This window comes from Mustela putorius, unplaced genomic scaffold (assembly GCF_011764305.1).
Source record: "Mustela putorius furo isolate JIRA1106 unplaced genomic scaffold, ASM1176430v1.1 tig00003896_pilon_pilon_pilon, whole genome shotgun sequence".
NCBI classification, from domain to species: domain Eukaryota; kingdom Metazoa; phylum Chordata; class Mammalia; order Carnivora; family Mustelidae; genus Mustela; species Mustela putorius.
In genome coordinates, this window is record NW_025422045.1 from 9,085,035 (window position 1) to 9,105,540 (window position 20,506).

General features: G+C 37.8%; 1 protein-coding gene across 5 annotated transcripts in view; it reads right to left on the reverse strand.

The window, feature by feature from the left end:
- Nucleotides 1-20,506, reverse strand: part of DPP8 (dipeptidyl peptidase 8) — a 64,888-nt gene that overhangs the window by 28,190 nt on the left and 16,192 nt on the right. For all 5 annotated transcript variants that reach the window (XR_006602751.1, XR_006602750.1, XM_045067389.1 and 2 more), the window contains exons 5-12: nucleotides 15,743-15,916; nucleotides 13,702-13,870; nucleotides 6,979-7,089; nucleotides 5,240-5,368; nucleotides 4,614-4,675; nucleotides 2,377-2,477; nucleotides 1,514-1,691; nucleotides 548-707 (exon numbers count right to left, since the gene is read on the reverse strand). Coding sequence is in view for 3 of the 5 variants with exons in the window: in XM_045067389.1 (XP_044923324.1) it covers nucleotides 548-707; nucleotides 1,514-1,691; nucleotides 2,377-2,477; nucleotides 4,614-4,675; nucleotides 5,240-5,368; nucleotides 6,979-7,089; nucleotides 13,702-13,870; nucleotides 15,743-15,916 (1,084 nt within the window). In the remaining 2 variants the exon portion in view is untranslated. The remainder of the gene's footprint in view (nucleotides 1-547; nucleotides 708-1,513; nucleotides 1,692-2,376; nucleotides 2,478-4,613; nucleotides 4,676-5,239; nucleotides 5,369-6,978; nucleotides 7,090-13,701; nucleotides 13,871-15,742; nucleotides 15,917-20,506) is intronic.

A 20,506-nucleotide genomic window follows, 5' to 3' on the forward strand; every position in this document is an offset into this window, starting at 1 on the left:
CAGCCTTTTCAGGGGCACCTGGGTGGCTCAGTGGGTTAAGCCTCTGCCGTCAGCTCAGGTCATGATCCCAGGGATCTGGGATCGAGTCCCGCATTGGGCTCTTTGCTCAGCAGGGAGCCTGCTTCTCCTCATCTCTCTCTCTGTCTGTCTCTCTGCCTATTTGTGATCTCTCTCTCTCTGTCAAATAAATAAATAAAATCTTAGAAAAAAAAATAAAAATAAAACAGCCTTTTCAGTCTAAATATGACTTCGGCTCACTTTAAGGAAATTAAAAATTACAGTCAAGGCAAAAGTAGAAAGCAAAAATAAGTAATTCCTTTCCCAGAGATTACTCAATAGTTTCTTATATAGCCATCAAGAACACTGTCCTGTAATTTCACATATGTATTTATACTTTAGCTTCACTTACATATTAAATTTAATGAAGCAAGTACTGATGCTTATAGAGTATATAAAGTATACAAAAGAGGCATTATATTATCCTGCCCCTCCCACTTTCTGCCCCCAACAAACAGATGTATTTTCTAAATAAGAAAGGACTTCTTACTTGGGGCAGGCAGCCCACCACTGGATCGTTTGTATTTGCTCTCCTTTAAAATGGATGTGATTTTGTATAAATGACGGAAACCTGTTTTGCATTCAGAGGCAAAAATAAATTCAATTTCATCTTCATGACTTTGGGGAAAAACATGAAAGATGTCATGGATCTGTAAAATGAATAGCTTAATTTACTATACACATTAATGAAAATACTACATAAACAATTCAATTAAGCTAGAGAAAGAAGAATTAATTGATAAATACATTCTGAAACATAAGTAACTGTTAGTGCTAGGGGTACTGTATATTTACAATATAGATTCTATCTTGTCCTTTCAGATTTATCTCACTTTAGTCACAGACTTCATCACTGAGAAATAAACATTCCCAAATGGTGAAAAAAGAAAAATATGACCAAAAGCGTTTTCTTACTCATTATCTCTATAATCCTTTGAAATATGGCATGAGGTTTTATGATATAAATCTTATTACAGAATCTTATTCTTATCCAAAATTTTATGACTTTTCTTTTCCAAAGAGAAATACTATAAAAGTTGAAGGGTGAATCATATAAAGCCTGTACTCAGCCAAGAAGTGATCTGGCTTCATTTATTTTGTATCTTGTTTAAGAAAATGATAAACTCACTCCCAACTGGTAAATTTTGGTATAGTTTGCCAACTTAAAAGAGAAATTCTCTTCTATATTTCCACTCAGGTCCTCCTCAGAGGCGCTGATGAGGTGTTTTTCAATACCTGATGTGTCCGGGAACAAGAGAAAATTTGTAGCCGGGAGATGTCATTTCAGTGACATCTTTCTATCTACAAATATTTTGATTTACAATGTTCAAACTAAGCAAATAATATTCATGTTTACTCTGAATTTAAAAGACTCATTTTGATAGTTTGCTATAAAACTTCACTTGCTTTAGCATTCTGAGAAAATATATAACCAAGTACAGAAAAGCATACATACATTTATCCAGATGTCTGTGGTTTCTTCATAGATAATTAGTGGCGTCACAGAGTCAGGCACCGACTCGATGAGTCTCTGTCTTTCCATGGCATCATCTTCTACTGGGATAAATAATTCAGGTGAGATCAACACTATCTGTAGGCGAGTTTGGGAGCGATCTAGTAGAATGGACCAAGCACTATTTAAACAAAACAAACAAAAAAGCACCAAAAATAAAGCCATCTCTCAGAAAATGAATATTCCCCTGCTCTCTCCTCTAGTACCCATCCGTTATTTCTGTAATCACAATTAAAGAACTGCTTTGGTAGATGTTAAATTATCACTTACAAATGGCTAATTAAAAGTATTAGCTTTTTCTATACTTATTTTTTACAGTTAGGCTTGAGTGGAGTTTTTTAAAAAGTGGTTGTCTTTAAACTCCTAAAACCACGTATGATCTATGACATTGTTTTCTCCCCTTAGTGTCAACAACTGGCAGTCTTGTGAAACTCCTGTTGTCTACCTTAGGAACTACATATAATCACCTTCACATAAAATCTACAAAAATTTTGCTTAAATTATATAATAACAAAATACAGACGTCCTTACATGTAAGCCCTAAGGTCATACAATTTAACCACAGAAAGTACTGAAACCATGACTGGCTATGTAAAAGACAGAATAAAAACGCAATGCTCCTATGCTTACAAGATTACAAATCTGCAAGCTCACTTAGCTCAGGAGAAATTCTCTGTGCATAAATAACTACTCTGCAAATTTACATGTGAAGGCATCTTCAACTGAAGGACAGGCCTAGTAACAAACATTTCTAAAGTTCTGGATTCTAAATTACTTGTAAAAGAGTGACAATTTAACATACGCACTATTTTCCCTCTGGAGTCCATCCAGCTCTGGCAATATATTCAACTCCTTCAAACAGAATCTCAAAAGGTTGAATTAGTTCCTTATCTATGACATCGATAATCTATTAAAAAAAAAAGGAATCAAGTTACAGAAGACTTATATCAGTAACTTATACTAGTCTACCTTAATCATTATCTTTAACAGCATGACATTTTTTCAGACTTAGGTATTTAAAAAGGCATGAGAGATATAGCAAAACCAGCAGTAAGTTGTGGGTTACCTACATTGGTGAGCTCTTCGTGTCTAAAAAAGTTCTAAGCACAAGAATTAGTACAATCTAAAAGTCTTTTCCCATGAGTTTATATATACTAACAGAGCCCTTGCTAATAACTGGTAAAAACAAGTTTTAATCACTTTATTTAGACTCTAGTACGAAAGAAAAATAATAATCCCTAGTTCCCAACATTTTAGCCTAAATATGATTTGTGTAATATATTAGTGAAATGGCAACTTTTCCCTTTAAAAATCCAGCCAACACAAAAAGTAAGTTAAAAAAAAAAAGGGATAGATAGTTCTCCAAGGAAGATATGCAAATGGCCAATAAGCACATGAAAAGATGCTCAATGTCATTAGCCATCAGGAAAATTTAAGTCAAAATCACAATGAGATACAACTTCAAGCTTACTAGGATGGCTATAATAAATACGACAAACAACAGAAGTGTTGATGAGGATGCAGAGATTGGAAACCTCACACAATGGGAATGTAAAATAGTATAACCACTTTGGGTAAACAGTCTGGCAGTTCCTCAAAAGGGTAAATAAACATGTAGCTATCATATGACTGAAAAATTCCACTTCTCGGTATCTATCAAGAGAAGTGAAAACACACACAGATTCATGGTTGCATTATTCACAACAGCCAAAAGGTGGAACACCCTAATTGTAACTGGTAAGCGGGTAAATAAAATGTGGTGTAGCCACACAGTGGAATATTTTTGGGTGATAAGCAGCATGAAAGTGCTGGGGCCCTTGGCTGGCTCAGTCGGAAGAGCATGTGACCGTTGATCTCAGGCCCCATGTTGGGTGCAAGGATTAAATAAATTAACACAAATTTAAAAAAAAAAGAAAGATAGTGCTGATACATGGTGCAACATAGATGGAGCTTGAAGATATGATGCTAAGTGGAAGAAACCAGACTAGATACTGTATGATACCATTTATATGAAGTGTCCAGATTAGACAAATCTACAGACAGAAAGTAGATCAATGGAATTAATCTAGGGAAATGCAAATCAAAGGCACAATGACATACCACTTCATACCACTTCACTAGGATGAAGTGCCAAGGGACACAGGAAGGTTGGAAGGTGATGATTAAAGGATGTGGAGTTTCTCCTGAAATGTTGAATGATGAAATGATGAAAATGTTCTAAAATTGACTGTGGTGATGGCTTCTGTGAATATACTAAAAGCCATTCGAAACTTTAAATGAGTGAACTGTATTGTATGTGACTTATCTCTCAATAAAGCTGTTAAAGTCTAGAAGAGAAGACTGGGTTTTTTATTGTTTTGTTAATTCGGTTCCACACCTAGCATGGAGCTCAGCGTGGGACCTGACGCATCACCCTGAGATCAAGACCTGATCTGGGATCAAGAGTTAGATGCTTAAGGGTGCCTCCGGGGCTCTGTTGTTGTGTCTGCCTTTGGCTCAGGTCATGATCTCAGGGTCCTGGGATTGGGCCTGCATCAGGCTCCCTGCTTGGCGGAGAGCCTGCTTCTCCCTCTCCCACTCCCCTCCAACTTGTGTTCCCTCTCTCACTGTGTCTCTGTCAAACAAATAAATAAAATCTTAAAATTAAAATTAAAAAAAGGCAGAAGCTTAACCGACTGAGCCACCCAGACTGTTTTTTAATTAATCTTGTGTGCATTCAGCTTATAAGCATTTAACTATCCAAATGTAGAGCAGCAATACAAGGGAAATGCGGGACATCCAACACAGAAAGTGAGTCACTAGTCAATGAATGCTGTCTTTTAAATATTGATCTGGAAAATTAACAATGGCAAAGAGGAAAAACTTTTAGAAAGACGTGGTAAATATGCATATCCCTATATTCCTATCTTGGGAACCAGCAAAAAGTTTCCAAAGCATGGTCCACAGACATCTCAGCAAGTTAAATGGGTTTAAAAAATTAAAAAGTGTATCTAAGATATCTACTAGCCTGGCACAAAAAGTCAACTTGGCATTTTATACTTACCCTTCCTTCAGCATCAATTATTATTTCTGACATCTTAAAGGTGACTTTTGGATTTGCTGTGCCTTTAGAAAGAGACATGAATAATAATCTATAATCAAAATTATTCAAACTAATTTTGCCAGATCAATCCCTTTCATACTTTAGTTAAGTCAGGAATATTGCAGAGTCAGGGCCTCACTGTGTAAGAATCTCAGAAATTCAATTCAAACTCATAATTCTCAACATAGGTATCAAAAAAATATATATGCTTAAAAACATCAAGAGTCAATACAAAATAAGTAAGAGAAATTCTGTATCATTTTGTAATTGACATGTAAACAGCAAAATAGAAAAAAATCATTGACTTATTATGAACATAATCCCTTAAAAATCTTAGTTTCCTAGAAAAAACTCCTCTTTTTTTTTTCAGTCTTGAAGTAACCAGCTTTGTGCACTTACAAACCTTTGAAAAGAATTAAGTAAGATCAGCCTGTGATTAAGAAATCTACTTCAGTGACACTTAATGAATAATCTATCTTTACGAAGGCTGTAAATGACTAATTTGGCCATACCTTTGGATGACTACAGAGAGAATCTTGTTTGGAAAGTAGAAATGAGTGAATATAAATGTCAATGGAATAAAGTACCTGTTTTAGGATAACGGAATGAATCTGCCCTCCTTGTTTCCAACATAGGGGATGTAACATGAATAATTTCCACCTCAGATTCATCATTTTCTTCATATAGAATTCTTAGAATTTTGCTGCCACTGGGAGCTTTTAAAAGGAATTTAAATATTGAAAATTTAGAATAATTATTCCAGAGAATAATCATAACTGACCACTCCCTCTAGTAGTATATTTCCCATAGTGAAAAATAATTTATGTATAAAAAACACTGCCTTTTGTATATCAAAGTCTCGCTAGTCTTTGCACTAGGAAGGTGAATTACTACTAAATCACTTTTGCTCATTAAAGAAAGGTAAAACCTGAAGATAATTATATCTTTTGGGGAGTGGTGGTGGTTGTTTTAATTTAAGTAGGCTCCACACCCAACATGGGGCTTGAACTTATGACCTGGAGTTCAAGAGTCACATACCCTACTGACTGAGTCAGCCAGATGCCCCTGTACCTATACATATTTAACAGGGTAAGCACACCTAGGACTTCAGTTCATGCATACCTTAAAATGCATTCCTTGTTGAAAAATAAATTACTCAATTATATGTATAATATTCCCTGTAACAAAATAAATGCTATTTTTAAAAATTATTTATTTATTTATTTGAGAGAAAGAGAAAGAGCAGGGGAGAGAGGCAGAAAGAGAGGGGAAGAGAGACACAAAGAGACTCTGTGAGAGCAGATGCGGACTCGATTCCATGACCCCGACAGACACCACGACCTGAGCTGAAACAGAGTCAAACACCCATCCAACTGTGCCACCCAGACACCCTGAATATAAATGCTAGTTAAACAGAATATAGCTTTCTTTTTATGGTTTCTCTAATTCATGTTAGAATCTTGTTCTAACAAACACAGTTATGGCAAAACATTTTACATATTAAAACTGAATGTCCAAATCTAAGACATGGCTTAAAAATAAGTATTTTTCATGGTCCCTCAGAGAAATGTTCAAAATAGGAGCTGCTGGGGCGCTCAGTGAGTAAAGTGAGTAACTTTTGATCTTGGGGTTGTGAATTCAAGCCCCACACTGGGCAAAGAGCTTACTTAAAAAAACAAAAAATGCAATCCATTGTTATGTCATGAAATCTATTAATGGGCAATAACAAGCATTTAAATATACAATGAACAAAAAATATACAATATCAGAGTGCATTACACATACAGGTAAGTATTGCTTCATAAGATTTGTTTTTAGTTTTTGTATACAATACATGTACAAAACATTAGGCTAAAATGTAAAGCAAATTTCTAACTGGATCTTCAGAGAAAGCTGTTTCACAGGCAATAAAATACTTGTGAATTCATGCAGAAAAGGGAGGAATTTGTGCCTTTTTCCTGATCCATTCATACACTAATCTGGCCGTACATTTATGCACTCCAGTCAATCCTACGTTTTTACTGCAACGCACTGGGTATAGGATTTTCTTTTTATTTTGTCACCAATACTGCCACTAACACCAGCCTCTACATGAAAGACTGGCAAAAAGAGTTAAAGACCTGAGGTATTAATACAATTACTTTTTTATTTTTATTAGAATTAATTATAGTAGGATAAAACCTATATATTCTAAATAACTACTGATAGGATACAATCTTCATGACTTCATAATCTACTATTCAGGACTTAGCATCGAGCACTTAACTAACTGGCAGTTGAATCTCATAATATTTTAGTTAACTTCTATTATTTTGAACCCCCTTACTTGTTTCAGCTTCTGGACACCACCAGTAGCCAGAATATCTATCAAATTCTTCTTGAAGAACAAAGGTAGCAACTCCAGCTGATCTGGGATCTTCTTCCATGTTGGCTAGCTCTAGACAAACATAAATAGCAAAATTATCACAAGAAGTTCTCTAACTTTTCATAGGTACTAAGCACAATGATTTGCATGCTGAATGAAATCTGCATGCATAATGAAATGTAGCTGTAGTATTGTGGGGAAGTCTGGAGCCAAATGGACTGTATATAAATCTGAGCTCCATCATGTACTAACCGACTGAACTTGTGCAAATCAACCAACCTCATTCCACTGAAGTGTCCCATTTGTAAATGGGAATAAGAATCATTAGGGTCAAGTGAGTTAATTCACATAAAGCACTTAGAACAAAGCCTGAACCAAAATACGTGCTCCATAAAAGTCAGTTATTATTTCCCCCATTAAGCTACTAACATCATGGAAAAAAAGGATACATGGAAACGGTCACAGTGATTTGTAACTTCTACCCAGAGATGTCCAACTTTAGATCTAGAATGGTTCTTACACATCATGTAATCTTCATCCTTCTTCTCTCTCCCCTTCCTGCAGTCAACTTTTATCTGTTTTACACTTTCCAGTAAATAGTTTGAAGGGAACTCTTGCTTTAAAAATAACCCTCCCAGGATACCTAGCTGGCTCAGTCAGTTAAGAGTCTGCCTTCAGGGTCCTAGGATGGAGCCCCCCTTCCGGCTCCTTGCTCAGTGCGGAGCCCGCTTTTCCTTCTGCCTGTCGCTCCCCTTGTACTTTCCCTCTGACAAATAAACAAATGAAATCTTTGAAAAAAAATAAATACATACTCCCCCCAGCCCATCCCAAAGTCATAAATTTTATAAATTTCATGACATGGAAGGCTGCCTGAACGGCTCAGTTGGTTAAGCATCTGCCTTTGGCTCAGGTCATGATCCCACGGTCCTGGGACCAAACCCTGTATCAGGTTCCCTACGCAGGAGGGAGCCTGCTTCTTCCTCTATCTCTGCTGCTCCCCCTGCCTGCGCTCTATGACATGTGCGTGTGTGCGCACGTGCGCGCGCACACACACACACACACACACACACACACACTCTCCCCCCATACTTTCTGTGTGTCAAATAAATAAATAAAATCTTAAAAAAAAAAAGATTTCATGGGCACCTGGGTGGCTCTGTGGGTTAAGCCTCTGCCTTCGGCTCAGGTCATGATCTCAGGGACTTGGGATCGAGTCCCGCATCAGGCTCTCTGCTTGGCAGGGAGCCTGCTTCCTCCTCTCTCTCTCTACCTGCCTCTCTGCCTACTTATGATCTCTCTCTGTCAAATAAATAAATAAAATCTTAAAAAAAAAAAAAAGATTTCATGACATGGAGAAATATTTGTAAAATACTTGGATTTAAAATAGCCCTATTACTAAATGGCATGTACACTATAATTTCATTCATAAAAATGTTAAACATACATTTTAAAAAGTGCTGGGACATAAACCAAAATGTGGTTCTCTCCAAATATGAGACAGACTACAGAGAAGCATTTTTTTAAAAAACTGTTTTATAATTAATAAAATTTTAGGTGTACTATCTGTGAAAAATGTATGTATTTGTGTAACCAATCACACCCTATCAAGACATAAGATATTTCCAACACCTAGAATGTTTTCTCCTGCCTCTTCTCAGTCAATACCCATTCTCACCCCAGAAGCAAACATTCATCTGATTTCTGTCACTAGAGGTTAGTTCTGCATATTCTAGAGTATTATATAAGTGAAGTCATACTTTGTCTGCTTTTTGAGATTCACCAATATTGTTACATGTATCAACAATCCATTCCTGTTTATTGCTGGATGATATTTCAGAGCATACCACATTTTGTTTTGTTTTTTAAAATCCATTCACCTATTAATGGTATCTGGGCTGTTATCGTCATTGTCAGTTATTGGTGATATGAATAAAGATACTATAATCTTTCTTGTATAGGGGTCTTTGTGGGTGTATGTTTTCTCTTGAATAAAGACCTGGGAGTGGAATGACTGGATAGTATGATGAGTGTTTAACTTTATAAGAAACTGTCACATAGTTTTCCATAGTATTTGTATTATTTCATATTCTTACTAGCCACGTGTGAAAATTCCTCTCCAACATTTGTGTTCTTAATCTTTTTCATTTTAGCCATTCTAATGGGTGTATTGTAATATGTCATAGTGATTTCAATATTATAGACAAGCATCAATGTATTGTTTTTGGTTATCTGTATTTTCTATATAGTCAGACAAATATGCAACATGATTCAATAATCCCCTTTCCAAAAATTCTGAGTCCAGAAGTGTTTGGAACTCAGAATTTGGGGGATTTTTCATATTTATCATGTATCTACCAAATAATTATGTAACATCTCTGGCAGGATAATCAAATACCCTGTAACTGAATACACTAATATTCCTGCAGCAAACTTATGAATAGACCCACTAAGTAGGATTAAGATTATAAATAGCCTCAGGTCAGTTCAGGACAGGTTTTGCCAGCAAATAAGTTTTAGCTCTCAGCTACTGAAAACTAAGCTCAGTTTTTTTTGTTGTTGTTTTTTTTTTTTAAGATTTTATTTATTTATTTGGACAGACAAATCACAAGGAGACAGAGAGAGGGGGAAGCAGGCTCCCCACTGAGCAGAGAGCCCAATGCGGGGCTCGATTCCAGGACCCCGAGATCATGACCTGAGCCGAAGACAAAGGCTTTAACCCACTGAGCCACCCAGGCACCCCCTAAGCTCAGTTTTTAAAAGTTTCTTGAATTTTGGAATTAATGATATAGGCAAAACCAGTGTTCGGTTTTCTTGGATCTTTCAACTACCCCAAAGTTATACCCACCATATTGTTTCATATTTGTTCTCTTTTGGATGTGAGAACCACTCATTTCTATCTCCCTTTCACTTACTATAGACTTCAATTATTAAGAGTTATTTATTACATGAATAAAAGGTATCACTTTGTTCTTCTGATAGGTCAATATATCATTTGAGAGTGGAGGCTGGTACTATATTACTTTCACATTCCTTTTCATACTAGGCAGAAAGGAAACACTTGCACATGTTCACTGACTAACCCCATCAGAAAGCAGACTTTCACTTGGAAACTTACTGTAAGCAGAGTTAAGAGTGAAGATGCTTACTCTGTACCTATCTTTCTACTTAAACACATCACTCTTACTAGGTTTCAGACACCATCCTAAACACTTCACAAATATAAACTCATTATAACCTCATAAGAGCACTATAAATGACACACCTTTTTAGATACAGAAACAGAGATCGGTTAAATAACTTACTCAAGGTCACAGAAGTACAAAATGGTAGATCTAGAATTCAAACTGGAATGGTTCTAGACTGCATTTTTATTTTTTATTTTTTTTAAAGATTTTATTTATTTGACTGAGACAGCAAGAGGGGAAACACAAGCAGGGGGAGTGGGAGAGGGAGAAGCAGGCTTCCCGCTGAGCAGCGAGCCCCTTGTGGGGCTCAATCCCAAGACCCTGGGATCATGACCTGAGCCGAAGGCAGAAGCTTCATGACTGAGCCACCCAGGAGCCCCTAGACTGCATTTTTAACAAGTACATTAATCTTGAAAATAATAAACATACCACATACCTATATGCACAGAAAGGAAAATAATAGTAAGAACAATACTATAGCATCCTGCAGGGTGCTGGTGCTTTCTACTTTAAATTCTGTCAAGAAAGAGATAGAGGCGGAAGGAGGGGAGAGGGAAAGTATTAAGCAGGCTCCACGGAGAGCACAGATCTCACAACACTGAGCTCATGACCTGAGCGGAAATCAAAAGCTGGATGCTTAACCCACTGAGCCACCCAGGCGCCCCTAAATTCTGTCAATCTTCACAATATCCTGTGTGGAAAAACAATTCTACAGAAGAGAAACTAGACTAAAAAATCTTAATTCTATTGGTTATTGTCAGAGATTTTCACTCCCTCAAGTAGGGATTTTCCCTGCCTCAAGTAGGATAACTAGTACATAATGAGAGTTCAATGTTTGTTAAAGCATAAAGAAACAGCTAGGAGGGCGCCTGGGTGGCTCAGTGGGTTAAGCTGCTGCCTTCGGCTCAGGTCATGATCTCAGGGTCCTGGGATCGAGTCCCGCATCAGGCTCTCTGCTCAGCAGGGAGCCTGCTTCCTCCTCTCTCTCTCTCTGCCTGCCTCTCTGCCTACTTGTGATCTCTGTCAAATAAATAAATAAAATCTTAAAAAAAAAAAAAAAAGAAAAGAAACAGCTAGGATTTCCAACTTAGATTTACTAATCATCAACCTAATCCTACTGTCATTGGTAGCCGTTCTGATTCCCTGACTCCAAATGGAGATGCAAAACATGTACTTTTCTTCCTTCCTTCCTTTCATTCTTTCTTTCAATATTTATTTATTTATTTGACACAGAGAGAGAGAGAGAGAGAAAGGGAGAGAGAGTGGAAGCAGGGAGGTAGCGGTGGGTGGAAGGGCAGAGGGAAAGAGAGAAGGAGGAAGCAGCCTCCCCACTGAGCATAGAGTCTAACACGGGGCTTTATCTAAGACCCTGAGATCACAGGGTGCCTGGGTCGCTCAGTGGGTTAAAGCCTCTGCCTTCGGCTCAGGTCATGATCCCAGGGTCCTGGGATCGAGCCCCACATCGGGTTCCCTGCTCAGCAGAGAGCCTGCTTCCCCCTCTCAGCCTACTTGTGATCTCTGTCAAATAAATAAATAAAATCTTAAAAAAAAAAAAGACCCTGCGATCACGACCTGAGCCAAAATCAAGAGTTGGATGCTTAATAGTCTGGGCCACCCAGGCGCCCCCAAAACATGTACTTTTCACTTAAAAAGTTCCCTATTCCATCCCCTTTGGCCTATCTGATGTTCCATAGAATCTTTGTCCACTTAAACCTGGATAACGTCAACAGTCAAGTTTTGGTGTCCTCGCCTCTAGCCCTGGGATTTTCAAACACAACTTTCACAAAGTATCCACAACAATTTATCTATAATATGACTCTGACCACACCATCCAATTGTTTAAAACTTTCAGTGGACCCTCACATCATGTTAGAGACTCTGCTGATTTACATGAGATACAGATAACCTTTGTCTTGATTACCATTACCTTCTTGATTCAAGCCTTACATTTTAGAACTGTCATACCGCTTTCAACTCCTCATATACCACCTTCTGCATTAAGACCTTTCTCAGGTGGTCCCCTCACTGGAATGTACCGGTTAATGTGCAGTCATATCTAAGATCAGGTTAGGTGCCAGTTAGGTGTCATCTGTTATAGGAAGCCTTTCCTAACCACTATCCCATACTGATACCCTCACAACACCCTATATTTGCTTATCATTCTGTTTTATTATTCATATAGTTTCCTTGAGGGTCTGGGTTATGTCTTACTCAACTCTGTACTCTTAGTTCCTGCCATGTTACCTGGTGCATAGGAACTTAACCTATCTTTATTGACTGATTGGAAAGCTAGAACAGATTTCTTGACTCCTAATTCAGTGTTCTTTCTACCAACGAAAATTGTTCAGGAAACGGCTTCTTCTATAATACTGATAATCCTAATAATGAAAAAAATGTTTGTTGTCAATACACTACTGTATTCTAAAATAACTTAATCAGAAATATGCCCAATAATTCAGCTTTGTGAACATTGGATTAAATAAGATTGAACAAATGAATTTTGAAAGTGACCATCCTTCACTGTGGAACTTACTAATCTTTTGTTTCATGTGTTCAAAGAAAAAGCAATACACCATTTCCCATCTTTCATTTGTATGAAAGCTTCAGAGGAAAACATCTACATCTTTCCTGTGCTTTGAGCTGTGATTGAGAAGTGATTACTATAATCACTTCAATGAAAATTAATTATTTCCACAATACACACAATTCTACAAAGTTTCATTTTTCCTATTATGATAAAGTAGGCTCTCCAAGAAGGGGAGATAAATTTTTGTGTATTAGGTATTTGTTTGTTTCCCAAAAGCAAGATTAATTTTTTTTAAGATTTTATTTATTTATCAGAGAGAAAGAGGGAACACAAACAGGGAGCAGCAGCAGGAGAGGGAGAAGCAGGCTCCCCTGATGTAAGCAAGGAGTCTGATGTGAGACTCGATCCCAGGACCCCAGGATCATGACCTGAGCCAAAGGAAGATGCTCAACCGACTGAGACACCCAGGCATCCCAAGATTTTTTTTTTTTAAAGATTTTATTTATTTATTTGACAGACAGAGATCACAAGTAGGCAGAGAAGCAGGCAGAGAGAGAGGATGAAGCAGGCTCCCCACAGAGCAGAGAGCCCGATGTGGGGCTCGATCCCAGGACCCTGAGATCATGACCTGAGCCGAAGGCAGAGGTTTTAACCCACTGAGCCACCCAGGCGCCCCCCAAGATTTTTTTAATTGAAATATTACTTTAATGAAAACAGTTTTGGGGAAATCCGGGCAGTCTTAGTAAGCTAAATAAACAATCATGTCAAAGGTGCTACAGTGCTATCTGAAAATGAACATTAAAATAAGGCAGCATTATGTGAGTGGTACATATTATTTATCCTCTGTACTTTTTTAAAGATTTGAATTTAAAGTATAAAGGTAACCTACTTTGCCTCAATTTCAAAAAGTGAGCAAAGGCAAAATTTTAAAAATGCTTTTCAGAAAAGTAAATTTGAAGAATTATGTGTTACCATTGTGCACATAGGTGAGCCTCCTTTCTTCTCTGGTTACGATGTTGGATATCCAAATATCATTGCTATGTATAAAAGCAATCCAGTCTGGATCAGCTGGGCATAATTTGGGATCCATGCGAATGTTGGGACAACTAGTCTCTACTAAATTCGGCCGTAGGGGTTGTTGCTAGAAAAGAAAAAACATTTTTAAAGCAAGTATCAGGCTGATACATACTTTATTCATTTGCCAACACCCTTCCTATAAAATGAACAATAATTCCAAGTAAAATGTCAAATATAACTGCTCCTCAGAAAAATATACTTTTGCAAGCCTTAACTTACAAGGACAGACTCTTTTTTTTTTCTTCTTACTATCAATTAGAAAGCTAATGGTAATAGGAAAGTAAATAAGGATTTTTTTTAAAGATTTATTTATTTGAGAATGAAAGCAAGAGAGAGAGAGCACTCGAATGTACATGGAAGGGCAGAGGGAGAGGGAGGAGAAAAGCAGACTCCCTACTGGGCACGGAGTCCCACCACCCATGACCCATGAGATCATGCATGACCTCAGCCAAAATCAAGAGTCAGACACTTAATCCAGTGAGCCACCGCAGGGTGGAAAGTAAATAAAAAAATATAATAGTGCTTCATAAGTTTTATTATCCAAACCTGTTTAATTATTGCTTGTTAAATACTTTTATTAAGCACTTACTTACTGAATACTTATTCAATATTTCAAATTCATTTTACCAATATAAAATAGTACACTCAAAAAGATTTAACAAAAGCCAGGATATTACAATTCCAACAAAAGAATAGTTCTAATACCATGTAAAGAATTACGGAGAGGGGTGCGTGTGTGGCTCAGTTGTTGAGTATCTGACTCTTGATTTCAGCTCAGGTCATGACCTCAGGGTCATGAGATCAAGCCCCCACATCAGGCTCTACATGCACTGGGGATTCTGCTTGAGATTCTCTCTCCCTCTGCCCCTCCCCCACTCACTCTTGCTCTATCTCTTGCTGTTTCTCAAATAAATACATCTTGGGGTGCGTGGGTGGCTCAGTTGTTAAGCATCTGCCTTCAGCTCAGGTCATGATCCCAGGGTCCTGGGATCGAGCCACGCACCTGCTGAGCAGGGAGCCTGTTTCTCCTTCTCCCACTGCCCCTGCTTGTATTTCCTCTCTCCCTGTCTCTCTCTCTCTGTCAAATAATTAAATAAAATCTTTTAAAAAAGAAAAAACAAAACAAAACAAAAAAACATAAAAAATTGCCTGGAGTAAAAGCAAACATTTAAAACCATTTATTAAAATGAATTAAGTTTCTTGGGTGCCTGGGTGCCTCAGTCAGTTAAGTATTTGGCTCAGATCATGATCCGAGGGTCCTGAGATCAAGGCCCGCATCAGGCTTTCTGTTCAGCAGGGAGTTTGATTCTCCCTCTCCCTCTGCCTGCTGCTTTGCCTACTTGTGATCTCTCCTTGTCAAATAAATAAATAAAATCTTAAAAAATCAGTTAAGTTTTTAGGAGAATCAAAATTAGACTGCCTTGTCGTAACAGTATCTTCCAAAATCCTCCTCAAATTTTACTCAGAAAATGGGCATTGATGTCCTTTACTAAACCTTCCTACATAGCAAGTATTTTTAGCATTTAAAAAATTACCTATTGGGGCACCTGCGTGGCTCAGTGGGTTAAAGCCTCTGCCTTCGGCTCAGGTCATGATCCCAGGGTCCTGGGATCAAGCCCCACATCAGGCTCTCTGCTCAGCAGGGAGCCTGCTTCCTCCTCTCTTTCTCTGCCTGCCTCTCTGCCTACTTGTGATCTCTGTCTGCCAAATAAATACATAAAATCTCTTTAAAAAAAAAAATTACCTATTAACGTCACTGCAAAAATGATTAATTCTTAACACAAGAAATTAATACTTATGTATCTTGCTTTCTTTACTATTAAATTTCTCACTTGGTGGGTAAATTTAATTTTTTGATTTAATTACCTTTCTGATTTGGATGCAAATAACCTTTAGTACCCAAAAACAGATTTAACAAATAGTAACATGAACTTACAGTAAATCCTTGTGGCCCTCCATCTTTTACATGATAAATTCCACTACCAGCTTGAAACAGAAATGTTCCACTTCCTTGGTGATAATCATAGGAAGCAATTCCAACAGTTCCAATGCGTTTCCTTTCTCTTAATAGTTCTTCTTCTCGAGAATACATTCCATAGTCCAGTGTTGCCTAATGCAAAAGGAAATAGAAGTCACCTACTTCAGTCTTCTGAAAGCTTTCCACTGAAATCCTAGCATCTCCCATATTACCGAGTCTACATGTTCAATGACTCCAAAATGTGACAGTTAACATTAAGCAAACTAATTTAAGAAGTTTCCTGGAAGATTTCCTGGTAAAGGGTCTCTAGATGATTACTGCATATAGTGGAAAACGAGAATTGCCTCATCACCTTGGCTTGGCATTCTAGACTTTCTACAACTTAAATGTAATTGAGCAGTGTTGTATGTAGTTAAGAGCACAGACTCTGAAACCAAGTGGTTTGAATCTAGGCTATGATACTCATTAGAACACTGACTTTGGGAAGTAGTTTAATTTCTTCAAAAGTAATTGTTCTCACTTTCAAAATAGTAATATATCATTTACTTCAGCTTTGTGAAGATTAACTTAGATAAAAACACGTCAAGCGTTTAGCACAATGATTGGCATAGAGTAAGTTCTCAAGTATCAGCTGTCATTATACCTTCCCACCACATCTATTAATACTCTTCAAATAAAACCCTAGATCGGGGTGGTCATGTCACGGACATAAAACCCAACTTATGAGTTTCTGCCTCCTGGTCTTTGTCTGTTCCACTATCCCCTTTGAGAGGCTATTTTTCTTTCATCCATCCAAGTTCTACCATTATCCCAAAACCTTAGCTCTGATTCAATCTTGCCAAAGAAAGTTTCCTGATCCACTATGATGTACAGTCATCTCTTCTTTAAAATTTATGTAAGAGTTACTATGTCTTTTACTTATTTGACTGTGATACCATTTTTCACTCTTTTCAGTATTTCTGACTAGAAATAGGTTAAAAAAAAACCTTAAGAGCAGACTTTGTGTCACTTTGTTTTCCTACCTGCAGCATCTGTTAAAATCTCTCTCAAAGACTATCTGTAATTAATGACTGATGATGATGAGGGGTTTTCCTAAGCTAGAAATATTATTTGATGCAGGTATAAAATTTTAAAAGGAATACATGGGTGCCTGGGTGGCTCAGTGGGTTAGGCCGCTGCCTTCGGCTCAGGTCATGATCCCAGGGTCCTGGGATCGAGCCCCGCATCGGGCTCTCTGCTCAGCAGGGAGCCTGCTTCCTCCTCTCTCTCTCTGTCTGCCTCTCTGCCTGCTTGAGATCTCTGTCTGTCAAATAAATAAATTAAAAAAAAAAAAAAGGAAATGTATCACTCCAAAACTAAGCTAGCACACTGAAAGTAAACAGTTTACTTTATCAAATTTTAACTGTGTGCATCAAAGAATGTGTATTAGTTTCCTAGGGCTGCTATACCACAAACTTGGTGACTGAATACAATAGAAATGTATTCTCTCACAATTTTGAAGGACAGAAGCCCAAAATTAAGAGCTCAGTAGGGTCATGTTTCCTCCAAAGGCTCTAAGGAAGAATACTTCCTTGCCTCTTTCAGCTCTGGTGGCTGATGGACTCTTTGGTTTATGGCAACATTTAACTGTAATCTTCAGATGATCTTTACCCCTCTGTGTCTGTTTCTAATTTCCCTCTCCTTTGTCATGTAAGAATACCAGTTGGATTGCCTGGGTGATACAATCAGTTAAGCATCTGACTTTAGGTCAGGCCATGATCTCGGGGTCCTGGATCAAACCCCAAGTCGGGCTCCCTGCTCAGTGGGAAATCTAATTCACCCTCTCCCTGTCCCCTCCCCCAGCTAATGCCCTCTCATTAATAGATAAATAAAATCTGAGGGGGGGGGGAAAGAATACCAGTTACTGTATTTAGGGTCTACCCTATACCCAGAATTATCTCATCTTGAGATCTTTAATTGTATCTGGAAAGACCCTATTTCTTTTTTTTTTTTTTTAAGATTTTTACATTTACATTAGATTATTTATTTGACAGATGGCGATCACAAGTAGGTAGAAAAGCAGGCAGAGAGAGAGGAGGAAGCAGGCTTCCTGCTGAGCAGAGAGCCTGATGCGGGGCTAGATCCCAGGGCCCTGGATCATGACCTGAGCCGAAGGCAGAGGCTTTAACCCACTGAGCCACCCAGGCGTCCCTGAAAGATCCTATTTCTAAACAAGGTCACATTCACAAACACCTTTAGGATTCGGACAAATTCTTTTGGTGGTAACTAATCAAACAATACAACACACAAACCATAAAACCCCCAAGCAACCTGAATACAAAATGGGCTCAGAATCTGAACAGACATTGCTCCAAAGACACACAAATAGCCAATAAGCACGTGAAAAGATGCTCAATATCACTAATAATTAGGGAAAGGCAAATCAGAACCAGAATGAGATATCACCTCATACTCCTCAAGATGGCAACTCTAAAAAGCCAAGAAAAGAATAAGAAGTATTGGTAAAGATGCAGAGAAACTGGAACTCTTGAGCACTGCTTGTGGAAATGTAAAATGGTGTGGTGGCTGTGGAAAATAGTATGGCAAATCTCTCAGAAACATAAAAAACAGCTATATGATCCAGGATTTTCACTTCTAGGTATATACCTAAAAGTACTGAAAGTGGGAACATGAAAATATATTTGTATACCCATGTTCATAGCGGCATGGTTTACAACAGCCAAAATGTGGAAGCAACCCAAGCGACTACTAATGGATGAATGGATAAACAAATATGGTATATACAAACTATGGAATATTATTCATCTTTAAAAAGGATATTCTGACACATACTACAACATGGACAAACCTTAAGTACATTATGCTAAGTAAAATAAGCCAGGTACAAAAGGACAAATACAGTGTGATTCTACTTACACGAGATTATCTAGAGTAATTACACTCCTAGGAACAGAAAATAGAATGGTGGTGGCCAGGGCCTAGGTGGAGGGGTAATGGGCAGTTATTATTTAGCTTGTACTGAGTTACAGTTTTGCAAGATGAAAAAGTTCTGTGGATTGGGGCGCCTGGGTGGCTCAGTGGGTAAAAGCCTCTGCTTTCGGCTCAGGTCATGATCCCAGGGTCCTGGGATCGAGCCCCACATCGGGCTCTCTGCTAAGCAGGGAGCCTGCTTCCACTTCTCTCTCTGCCTGCCTCTCTGCCTACTTGTGATCTCTGTCTGTCAAATAAATAAATAAAATATTTAAAAAAAAAAAAAAAAAAAAAAAAAAAAAGAAAAAGTTCTGTGGATGGATGGTGGTGATGGCTGCACAACAATCTGAGTGTACTTACTGACAATGATGTACATTAATGTACACTTAAAAATGGTTAAGACGATAAATTTTATATGTATTTCAGCACAATTTTTTAAATGAAGATATAAGAACTTCAGATTAAGATAAATGATGAACAGGGGCGCCTGGGTGGCTCAGTGGGTTAAGCCGCTGCCTTCGGCTCAGGTCATGATCTCAGAGTCCTGGGATTGAGTTCCGCATCGGGCTCTCTGCTCAGCAGAGAGCCTGCTTCCCTCTCTCTCTCTCTGCCTGCCTCTCCATCTACTTGTGATTTCTCTCTGTCAAATAAATAAATAAAATCTTTAAAAAAAAAAAAAAAAGATAAATGATGAACAGAAGAAAAAGGATGTCATGAAAAGCATCTTATCCTCCATAAAGGAGGATAGCAACTGTGGAAAGTAACTGTGTTTATTTTATTTTATTTTAAAGATTTTATTTATTTATTTGAGAGAGAGACAGTGAGAGAGAGAACATGAGTAAGGAGAAGGTCAGAGGGAGAAGCAGACTCCCCATGGAGCTGGGAGCCCGATCCGGGATCATGACCTGAGCCAAAGGCAGTCGTCCAACCAACTGAGCCACCCAGGTGTCCCAGTAACTGTGTTTAAATGTATAGATCTAAATTAGTGATTATAGTACTAAACACTTGTCAAAGATAAACTGATTTCATATTAATTAAGGACTACTGCAGTTAAAGAAAAGAGCAAAAAGACAACTTACAAAATGGGAGAAAATGTCTGCAAATGACTTATCTGATAAGCACCTGGTATCCAGAATATATAAAAAATGCTTACAATTTAACATTAGAAAGACCCAATTTAAAATGGACACAGGACACACACACAGAGACTTCTTCAAAATAGATATACAAATGGCCAATAAAGACGTGAAAAATGCTCAACATCACTGGTCATTAGGGAAATGCAAATCGAATGACAATAAGAGACCTCTTTACACCACTAGGATGGCTATAACCAAAATGACAGACAATAATAAGTATTAGGGAGGATGTAGAAAATAAGGAGCCTTATACACTGGTGGTAGGATAGCAAGATGGTGCAGCTGCTATGGAAAAGCCACTTAGTACTTTCTTAAAAATTTAACCAGTTACCACATGACCCAGCAATTCCACTCCTAAATATATACCCAAGAGAACTGAAAATATAAGTCTACACAAAATCTCATATATGTTAAAAGCAGTATTATTCATAAAAGCTCAAAAGCCCAAATGACCCAGATACCCATAAACTGATAAATCAAGTGTAGGAGACACATAAAATGAAATATTATTCAGCCATAAAAAAAAAAAACCAACAAAGTATTGTTATCTGCTACAATGTGGATGAGTCCAGAAAATACTGTGCTGAGCGAAAGAAATGAGTCATGAAGGTCC